Below are 11,081 nucleotides of genomic sequence, written 5' to 3'. Positions count from 1 at the left end.
GTCAATCACAGGACTGCAGCAGACGCTCGTGATGTCAAACCCTATTATAAGTCGTAATGAAAGTTTTTCTCTGATTGGAGTGCGAGGTGGGGGGGGGGGGGGTTTGGAGATGGGGTAGGGCGAGGATAAAAATCATTATTTCTAGTCATTTGTTGGTTATGATGCAAATGCTTGTTTAAAATGTTTGTTGTATTTCTCTTTGACTGATAACTTGATATAATACAGGACTGTTGTTATGTTCCTTAGATACCATATACAGAATTATACCAGTATGGGATATATCCATCTCGTTATCTCATTATTTCTTGAACGGACACTATTTATCATTATCACATGGTAACTGTCCAACATGGTTTGATAAGGGTCGTTTGACAGATTTTCTGATTCTAATGTTTGGATTGGTGATACCTGTAAATGCTCCCTTGAAGTGTGGAAAGCACAGCAGTAAACCACCAATTGCCTGAAAACCAAAATGCAAAAGCGCATTGTGGTTTCGATGATGCATGCCCAATTAGCAGTTTTCTTCATGAATATGACGTAATGTACAGACCAAATATGAGATCTGCCCAAGCTTCACTTCTTGAGATATCGTATTACAAGATTTTCACAGTTTGACCACTAGTGACCTTCACCAAAAACAATGGGCGTCTGGTACTCTAGTGAGTCTATGGGGTACTACACACTAAATATCAGGTCTGCCCAAGCTTCCATATGAAGATATCGTGTTACAAGGTTTATACAATTTGACCTCTGATGACCCCAAATGACCTCCACCAAAAGCAATAAGCTTCTTGTACTCAATGTGGTACTTCTACACTTTGAATATGAGGTTTGCCGAAACTTCCCAAGGTTTTCACATTCTGACCCCTGGTGACCCCAAATGACATTTAACCTCAACCAAAAGCAATACCATTCTTATACTCACTTGTGTTACTTCTACACACTAAATATGAAATTGGTCAGACATTCCCTTCTTGAGATATCGTGTTTACAAGCTGGGCCTCACAAAAGCACACACATACGCCATCATGAACGCAAAGGTTACAATTATCATCAAAACCCCAAAACACAAAAGGCCACGGTTATATGGAGTCTTGATCCGATGAGGATCTACTGGAAGAAAAGTGTGTTACTTCACATAACAAGTTCTAAGTCCAGCACTGGTGCAAACTCACAGCACCATAACTATTTCGCCTCTTCCTCACCACCCCTCCCCCCCCCCCATCTCCAAATACCAGATTAAATGCTGAGAAGTGGAGGAAACCGAGAAAATATTTTCTTTTTCTGTCAGTTTTATTTGACATAATGTTAATGTTTAACATATGATACTGACTAAAGAAAAAAAAAAGTCAGTCACTTAATTAAACCTGTCACAACTTAAAATCAATAACTAATCTTTTTCTCCTTTTAACTCCCATACCCCAGCTCTGGTAGCTTCAACTGATAGGATTTAAGACATCTTAAAGTTATGAATATTCAGTTATAAGGAGGTGAGATGCAAGAACACACCCCCTGCTGCTCTTTAAAGTTGGTCATGTGACATATTGATAATGAATGTTTCCCTAAGTGAAACAACATTCAAGTTTGCATGCCAAAAAGCCCTCGAGTGCCAGATTTGGTCCCAGGTAAAATTATGTCAACGGGATCCCCATTTTGCACCGTTCATTGTTTCTAAGAATATATTATGAAAATACCAATACACTATTCTTTATCCAAAATTTTTTTCCCATGGACCCCCTTCATGCTATACCTACCTAGACCATCTAAACTACTAGAGGCCCTACACCCCCCCCCCCTATCCTTCTAGTCAAGCCTCCTCTGCACGTGTACATTCACAGACAGTTGTCAGAAGGAGATCATTTTATTAAAGCAGCATTTTGCGTCCTTTTCTATGATTTTTCTCAACCTCACTGATTCCACTTTGCCATAACGACATACAAAACTAGCTAATCTATTTATATTTTACTTCAAATGGTGGCATAAAAGTCGAAAAATTTGCAACTTTCAACTTTGTTGTTCTCCAAGATATTTTTCGTTGGGAACCCAATAAACCTCGCCCATAATATGAATATTTAAACACTACGAACGTCATTGACAGATACGTAATATAACACCACGCTTGATTTGTGTACAGTCTATATGGCAGTTGTACCAGGGAGTTGCATAACAACTCCCTGGTACAACCAACGCGAAGTCTTGAATCTATTTTTAGCAACGGCTCATAACTAAACCTGCATCTCTGATTGGTTGAATTCAAACTAGTGGGTTTGGCGGAATTGTATACGATTAATTTTAACTGTGAAATTTGTCGAGGACACTCTTCTCATTTATCGACATAAATCGTTAATTACTCGCTAATTAACGCTCTTGGCAGGGTGAAACTTGGATGGTATCTTAGATTGCTGTTTTATGATTGATACATGTAAAAAAATCGATGCACATGTTAAAAAAGTGGAAAAAAGCGACCCAACGCAAAATGCTGCTTTAAATGAGAAGAAAACCCAACTGTCATCATTGGTCGATATCATACAAAATATTTGTCATGAAAAAAATTGCCCTCTACACTTCAGCTAAAAACATTTCTCATTTCATTTGGAGGAGAGATATCATTGTTTTATGACAAGAAGGACTTCAGCAAGTCTTACTTATGACATCATCATTATGACCTTCAAACTTGTGTTTGAAGGTTTTTTTACATCTTTCTTTGCTTAAAGCATGTAGCTCTCTTTCCTCGATTACAAGCCGTTTTTTTGCTAATTAATGCTGATTCTCAAATACTAAACTTTTATCAAAATGAAGAAAACAAAAATATGACCTAACATTGGCATGGTTTTAATTTAATAAACTAGTGGCATTCACTTTGAAAATAGTAAAGGCAGAAAAACAAAACAGAAACCAACAGAAAAAGAACGCGAGAACACGAAAAAAGAGAGTAAAATGCTTCATCTTCTAATGGCAATAGGACATGAGACAGAATGGCCACATGGGAAAGATTTTTCTTACGTTTCTGCGTCACAAGTTTTTCTATCCCCTTGGAGGTTAAAGATAACATTATCACAGGTTTACTTCTCCTTTAATACAAAGGTACATGTGTATAAAAAACAAAAATCTTGAACTTTAGGTATATAAAACACTAATTATGCTTTGCCAATGAGTATTAATACAAACAGGCGAAACAGAGGACAAACAAATTAGAACCATTGCATGAAGGCCCTGCAATTTAGAGAAAGCAAACCAAACTTTTGATGTTCTGCCAATGACCAGGTTCAAAGATGGAAAAAAAATGGAGAATTGTAACAATTTTGGGTATTCTAGTAATAGAAATGATGGGGTAACATTGAAAACCTATCAATATTTGATAATTCTGCACAAATTCTTTGAGTCTCTGCTTTTCGATTCACGATCAAACCAGAATTATTGGTTGTACCATCCAGGTCAAAGGAGGATGAGTGACCAGCATAGTCCAGAATAAATCTGTATGAACCATTACAAACAAACAAACAATGCTATCTGAATAAGGTATCTATTCAGGCAGGTGTTATACACCCTTACTAATGACACAAACCCCCCCCCCATGCCCCCTCCCAAATAATAATAAAAGGGAAAGACATTGCATTGTCCGAAATAGACAAATTAGTTATGAGGCTTAAAAGAAGACAACTCATCTATAACTTGTCAAAACCCTGCTATTTTACAGCTTCCAAAGTTACCAAATAAACACGTTTTATTTTAATTGTTAGCAATTCTGTTGTGATTTTTAATTTTGTAGATATATATTAATGTGTGTTTCATAACTGACCATTAAGTGAATACTTTCATTATGTCGACATACACAACATAATTGATTTATAAACCAAGAACAGCCTGTCAGCCAGTATGTTATTAGTATCCATAAAGTCAGATGAGACGGCATATTTTAAATATTTGATTCTGATTGGTTGTCAACCATTAAACGCACACACTGTAACAGTCTCCTGGTGGTACAATTAGGAGATTATATACATCAGAACATCTCTTCTGTGTTGAATAACAAACAAACCATTTCTACAAATACTGATTTTGAAATACACAAGACATTTTATATCAATCAAAGTTTACTTTAGTCTTCAAATTAATACGATCAAGCAGTGAAAATTTGGACCATTTCACAAGACAGAAATTTCATGTTGGTTTGTTTATATAGATTTCTCCTGTTTTGCATATATATTTTTCATCCTTTAAATCATGAATTATTTATTAAATTTTATATTTTGCTCCTAATACACCGAACAAAATTTCCTCTCTTGCATAACGTGGTTCGTTATCACATTACCGCAGAAAGCAGCAAGGGTTTATGTCTGAATTTACAGGTGAAAATCATCAGCCGAGCTGTATTGAAAACTGAAGCATACTTATATAAAATTCATATTAACCATGACATAGCTAAAATATATCACATGTTTGATTTGAATGGTACCCTTTGGCAAATACTCTTGAGCACTTCTTTATCACCACCTTCATTCAATAGGGGTGGACATTGCATTGATATAAGAGGATAAACTGGTGGCAGATAATGTATTTTAAGTAACAAAATATTTCACACTGTTAGCTGAAAATGCCATCTCAATATCTTGTTGCTATCTTAAGATACGATTGATTGAATGTATCTGGCAGACTATGTAACATTTATTTGAAATAACAAAATATTTCACTCTGTTAGCTGAAAATGCCATCTCAATATCTTGTTACTATCTTATGATACTGTTGATTGAATGTATCTGGCAGACAATGTAACATTTATTTGAAATAACAAAATATTTCACTCTGTAAGCTGAAAATGCCATCTAAATATGTTGTTGCTCTCTTAAGATACTGTTGATTGAATGTATCAGGCAGACAATGTTACATTTATTTTAAATAACAAAATATTCCACACTATTAGCTGAAAATGCCATCTCAATATTTTGTTACTATCTTATGATACGATTGATTGAATGTATCTGGCTCACAATGTAACATTTATTTTATATAACAAAATATTCCACACTGTTAGCTGAAAATGCCATCTCAATATCCTGTTGCTATCTTATGATACGATTGATTGAATGTATCTGACTAACAATGTAACATTCATTTTTAAGAAACCAAATATTCCACACTGTTAGCTGAAAATGCCATCTCAATATCTTCTTACTATCTTAAGATACTGTTCATTGAATGTAATCTATTTTTCGACCCACTAAGTCCTTGATTCTGCCAGAGAGTGGAACACAGCAGCTGATCTTTGATGTCATCACCAGTATGATTGTTCAAAGGCTTTACTGTCCAATAACTATCTTCTTGTTGATTTATCATTGAAATGTGATAGTACATTTGGAAAATTTGCTTAGCTGTTGTTGTTCTCTGTATGTGGAATTTCATAATGTTTTATTAAATTGGTACTATTATCCTCTGTTAATAAGTGCGTTAGATATTTAGGCTGAATTGCTGTGACGATATCATTCAATGTTACTGTTGCCAGATGCATTTCATTCACGAACTTTAAAAAATTCATACAAACAAAATACTATGTACGTAGAGGATTGTGGTATTGACCTAAAAGTTGCAGAAAATTTCCAGCCTATTTGTTGAGCAATTAATTTAAGCCAACGGAATATTCGTATTTTATTAAAGCTACATATTGATGATTGATTGCTTCGTTAATTAATTCCCGACTCTTGCAAGAGTTAGACAAGAACACCTCTTTGGGTGTTAACTATGAAGCCTACACACTCTATAATCATGACCTAATATTAGGCTACCAATAGTTAGCCTATCTTTGTGAAGACGACCCTTTAATTTTCTGAGGGCCATCAATTAAAGCGGCTAAACTACTCATTCTAACGCGCAGACAATATGATCAGTTCCTCAGATGCGACAAAAATCTCAATAACAGAACATTAGATCTTCATCGCCCTCAAATAACATGTTTAACTAAATATTACAAATTTGTCAAGGACAAGATGGGAGCTGTAAGCCATTCCTGGGGTGCTCTGTAGTTTATAGAAAGTTTTAACATTATTACATGTTTTGGTTGAATGATTACAATTTATAAAACAATGTACTAACACTAAGGAGACATTGATGTCATCATTAGTTTAGATTCAATAGAGCATCCCAGAGATTAAGCATCTTTTAAGAGGAATACAGTTTGAAAACTAGAAATAGCTCAAAGAACATATCTAGCACTCAAATTTGTCTATTTCTCGGAATATGACATATCCATATCACAGCAAAAATTCTGCTTGAAGTCACCCTTTTGTAACACGACCACAATTGACCAACAACAAGAGTTGTGAGCTATGAATATTGAGCGAGAAACCTTTTCCACAAAATTTCACAAATAAACCATACATATTTCATGTATTATATATATGTAAAAAAAAAAAAATCTTCATTCATAATTATTAATTTAAGCTTAAAAAAGGTTATCATAATCTTTTCAAATTCTTCTTTTTGTCTTTTTTCCTTTTATCGACGGCAGAGAGTTTCTTTTCGCCTGCGTGTTTCTTTGATCCTGCGCCTAGGCTATTTGATCCTGCCATCGAACTGCAGGGATCCGAGCAGCGGGATTCTTTATTCGTCTTGCCGGACATTGCATGGATTTTCGTCATCATTTTCGCTCTTGTGAAATAGTCCTCATATTGTTCTAATAAAAGCTTGCCAGCCTCTTCATTTAACGCTGACTCCGGGTTTGGATAAATCAGCAAACACTTGATGGTCTGCAGGATAGAAAGATTAAAAAAAAATGGAAACAAGGATCAAACCTACATCAATTTTCGTATAAGAAAAGGGTCTAAGAGTGTACTTCAATATTCCATGCAAAATTGAACCTTTAAATTGACGAAAAGAAACAAAGTTACTTCAAGTTCGCTTGACCATTTCTCACAAAGTTCTGCTAGTTTCTGTCTAACTCTGACACGTCCTCTGTAAACATGTCTAATCTGAGGACCCACTGCACTGTAATCTCTTTTGTATCTGCCATATTTCCATTCAAATGGTTCCTAGGCTTTTAAATAAAATCAAATTCCAATTTTCAAGACCAATGTCACTAAAACACGTCACGAAAATACTTTATTGTCAAAGTCCAAGTATGAAATCACACACTGTTTACTTCGAGTTCATCCGTTCGTCTTTTAGTGGAAAACTTTCAAATACACGTATCAACGTTTTGAACTGGTTAAAAGAAATTGAATTCAGTACTTGCCAGAGCATTTCCTCAGATTTCATCGGTGTACAGGCAGAAGTTAATTTATCGATAGATTGTGCTTGAACTATTCTAGTAAATTTCTATTTGTTAAAGTCTGTAAATCTTCCAATTTACTCACCAGAAGGAGTTGTTTAAGGCCCATATCCGACTTCCAATCTCTCTTCAAGGTATTGACACATATCTCGCCATTCGCTGCTACATTTGGATGAAAAACCTTTGTGAGAAAATATCCTTTGGGAGGTACCCTGGGGAAGTCCTTTCCAAGAACCAGTCTGACCTTGAAGTATCCACCAGCATATGGGGTACCAGCTATGAGAAAAAGCATGCAAATTATGATGTTAACTTCAGAAGGACGCCTAAGTTCGGTGGTGGTGACCAGAAATGTGGGTGAGGACTTGACTCTTTGTGCATGTTTTGTATGTGACAAGTTTGCGAGCATTGGACAGATGGGTCACATGTTGGCAGGGCAATTTTTTAGGACATTTATCTGGTTGCCCCTCTAACCACACTGTAGGATGGATATATAGATTTGCTAAATACTGTAGCAATAGAATCACAGCTTTGGGCCAGTAAAAAAAAACTCCACTTCTGGTGGATCATAGGCCTTGCCTACCACTTTATATGTTTGATTTCAGTATCTCCATAGACATAGAGTGTACAGCTAATTTACCTTATTTGGGAGGTATTTAGTCACAATGCAATCTGAATTTGACACTACACAACTATCTGTCCGTTATGCAGCCGATCTTTGGTTAGTCCGAACCTGAAAATTGGGTCATCTTGGACAAATAGACGACCGTTCCAAATTTACAGCGAATGAAGTGCCACAGTAGATGATGTGGGACTACTACCATCTTTCTGACTTGTGCTACTAAAACACTGCAGTTGCAACAGTTCAACTTATCTTTCTATCTCTGTAGACAACATGTATTGTATATGAAGCAATGAAAATGCTTCCATACAATCTATGTAATCAGGTTATGTGTGACTTTACAAAAAATCTCTCATCCTCACTTTATCCCCTTTTCAAGATTTTACAATACATCCAAGTCCTGATTGCTAGATGTTAAATACTGTTTCAAATACTTACCTGGACCTTCTACAGATGCTTGAATGTCAGTTATATCTTCTTCATTTGGATAAACTTTGATCCCTTCTAATGGAGTCTTTGCTAGGGCAGCAACTTCTTTAGCCACTTGCCGTAAGACTTGAGGTGAGAGATTCTCCACATTAGAACTCTGTACAGTCAAAGAAGGAAAGGTACATTGCATATTTCAAAGCAAATTTGGCAAAAGTGTCTGTTAACTGGCACGTGGTCAAACACAAGTCTAAAACATTTTATTAAATTTTTACAAATTAGCAAACCAAAAAACTACCTGGAATCTTGACATCTTATTGTGTTAACATTGATTGTTTACACTTCAAATTCAACCTTTGGTGACTACAACCTCCACAGTCCACAAAGAAAGTAATTTACTTTAGTTCTGTCAGTATGTGAGTTATGTTGACAAATTCGGCAGGGGCTACTACTGGCTAGAAGCGTACAGCCTACCCACTATAATAATCATTTCTGTGATTTTTCCCCAGTGCCAACCTAACTTGTCTTGAATCACAAAATAGTGAAATTTACAATTTATCTATCCCAAAAAAACTTAGGAGCTTCTATTTTTAAAGAGAAAAAGAGGCAAAACAGAGCAAAATCTAACTAGGCTAAACAAGATAAACACAGAAACATTTTTCTAACACATGGGTAAAAGAGAAATTTTTGGGGTTGTACATGTCAACTCTGCAATAATGTAGCCTATGCCTCAGTAAAAATAATCAGCTTGCTGATACGTTACATTAGCGCTGCATAACACAATGACATGAGCATTTTACACGATTATTTAAAAACAGCATGACCTTGTCTATAGTATAAATTGGAACATTACTCCCATTGGCATTAGGCCTAGGCTAGTTTCAACAACTTGAGCGTGAGCTGGCCAAACACTGGGCTTCAACTCAATTAAAATGAAATTACCAAGCAAAATGTCCACATTAACATAGGGATGACCCATTTAACACCATAGACTACTACAAGTTCAAGTTGAACACCGGCATAGGCTTAACTTTAATATGACAAACAACCGGCACTTACACATTATGTTAGCCTACACTACAAAGCTTAGGCCTATGTATACCAATACATAATGTAGGGACACTTAGGCTATCCTATATTGATTCGCATTGTGGTATTAACGTACCCCTGTGAGACTTGACATTTTCCACGTATGTTGGCAAATTTAGGATCAGGAATGAACGCTGCTTCCACATGAATGTCGGATACTTTTTGTAAGAATCACTGATTGAATATATGGGAATGAAATGCAGACTTCTGAATGCTGCATTAGCTCAACAAAGGGAGTTCGTTAGAGGCAAACCTAGTAGTAGGTAGGTTGGTCGACTCAATAACAACATCAAGTAATTTTAAATAACTCAACCAATCAGCTGTCGTAAATCAAATTTGTATTTCGACTTGCCACAAGCAGGTAAATTTAAACAAACATGATAGTCTGAATCAATTAAAAGCCGGATATGATACTAACAGAACGATAATTGAGTTTCAAATCCTTCTTCTGTAAAAAGAAACCCAGCTGAAATTGTAAGGGTCAAGTAAAGCGCTACTTCAGAAGCTATTCGGGGAGACTGCCTTTTGTTTGGTCAATTATTCGTTACAAGCGTAGTTGTGAGGGGGATGTGGAAGGGGGTGGGGGGGGGGCTATATACTAGCTATATACGTGCCAAGAACGTTGTTGCGATACGTGAACTAACTTGGCTATGCAATCATAGGCGTAGGAGCCCAATTTGGGGGGGGGGGCGGGGAGCTGTAACGACTTGCCCGAAAAATATAACCAAAATTTTTCAACATATATATCATATAGGCATGCATCGGTTATTACGCATGTCAATTACATACAATCATTTGTCGTCTTATTACCTTTTTTGGGGAAGTCTTTACAATAATAATGATAATAAAAATATAAGTTTACCCATTGAAAAACACATTGCAATTTATTTTTCTTTCAGTAGGTGCCCGAAAATTCTCAGCATAAGTCGCGTGAATTTTCACAAATATATTTGATTGGGGGGGGGGGCTGTAGCCCCCCCTCGCCTCTTACGCCTATGTTAATAGTTTTAAATGCCTATGTTAACGCCTATGTTACATAGTTTTAATACGCCCTTCGTACAGTTTGTTGTTTCCGTGAAAATTTTTGTGAAAATTCGGGCAATATGCTGAGAATTTTTCGGGCACCTACTGAAAGAAAAATAATTTGCAATATGTTTTTCAATGGTTAAACTAAAATTATAATTATTATTATTATTTTCACAAATATATTTGATTGGGGGGGGGGCTGTAGCCCCCCTCGCCTCTTACGCCTATGTTAATAGTTTTAAATGCCTATGTTAACGCCTATGTTACATAGTTTTAATACGCCCTTCGTACAGTTTGTTGTTTCCGTGAAACTTTTTGTGAAAATTCGGGCAATATGCTGAGAATTTTTCGGGCACCTACTGAAAGAAAAATAATTTGCAATATGTTTTTCAATGGTTAAACTAAAATTATAATTATCATTATTATTGTAACGACTTCCCCAATAATAATAACCAATATGGAAGATTAATAACACGGCAAATGATTGTATGTTATTGGCATGCGATGTAATAACCCGGCGATGCATGCCTATGATATGCACAATTAACACGTTGAAAATTGTTGGTTATATTTTTCGGGCAATTCGTACAGCCCCCCCCCCCAAATAAAATTGGGCTCCTACGCCTATGGTTTTCCATAAAATATGATAAAACAAAAACA

The 11,081-nt window shown here is 35.9% G+C and overlaps 1 protein-coding gene across 1 annotated transcript; it reads right to left on the bottom strand.

Annotated features, from left to right (window-relative positions):
* Nucleotides 1–2,928: 2,928 nt before the first annotated feature.
* LOC139959426 (ubiquitin-conjugating enzyme E2 S-like) lies at nucleotides 2,929–9,691 on the bottom strand. Its single transcript, XM_071957033.1, has 4 exons — nucleotides 9,472–9,691; nucleotides 8,319–8,466; nucleotides 7,347–7,537; nucleotides 2,929–6,740 (listed from the first exon to the last, which is right to left on the bottom strand). Exons 1-4 carry the CDS (start codon nucleotides 9,487–9,489, stop codon nucleotides 6,450–6,452), a joined length of 648 nt encoding a protein of 215 aa, XP_071813134.1. The 5' UTR covers nucleotides 9,490–9,691; the 3' UTR covers nucleotides 2,929–6,449.
* Between the last annotated feature and the right edge of the window lie 1,390 nt (nucleotides 9,692–11,081).

Source organism: Apostichopus japonicus, chromosome 19 (assembly GCF_037975245.1).
Source record: "Apostichopus japonicus isolate 1M-3 chromosome 19, ASM3797524v1, whole genome shotgun sequence".
NCBI lineage: Eukaryota > Metazoa > Echinodermata > Holothuroidea > Aspidochirotida > Stichopodidae > Apostichopus > Apostichopus japonicus.
This window is presented reverse-complemented; position numbering and strand designations above follow the sequence as displayed.

Excerpts from the sequence above, each read along its gene's own strand:
- LOC139959426 (XM_071957033.1), bottom strand. Across the intron at positions 7,538-8,318 it reads AGCATCTGTAGAAGGTCCAG|CTGGTACCCCATATGCTGGT; the intron begins GTAAGTATTTGA and ends TTTTTCTCATAG. Across the intron at positions 6,741-7,346 it reads GCCTTAAACAACTCCTTCTG|ACCATCAAGTGTTTGCTGAT; the intron begins GTGAGTAAATTG and ends TCTATCCTGCAG.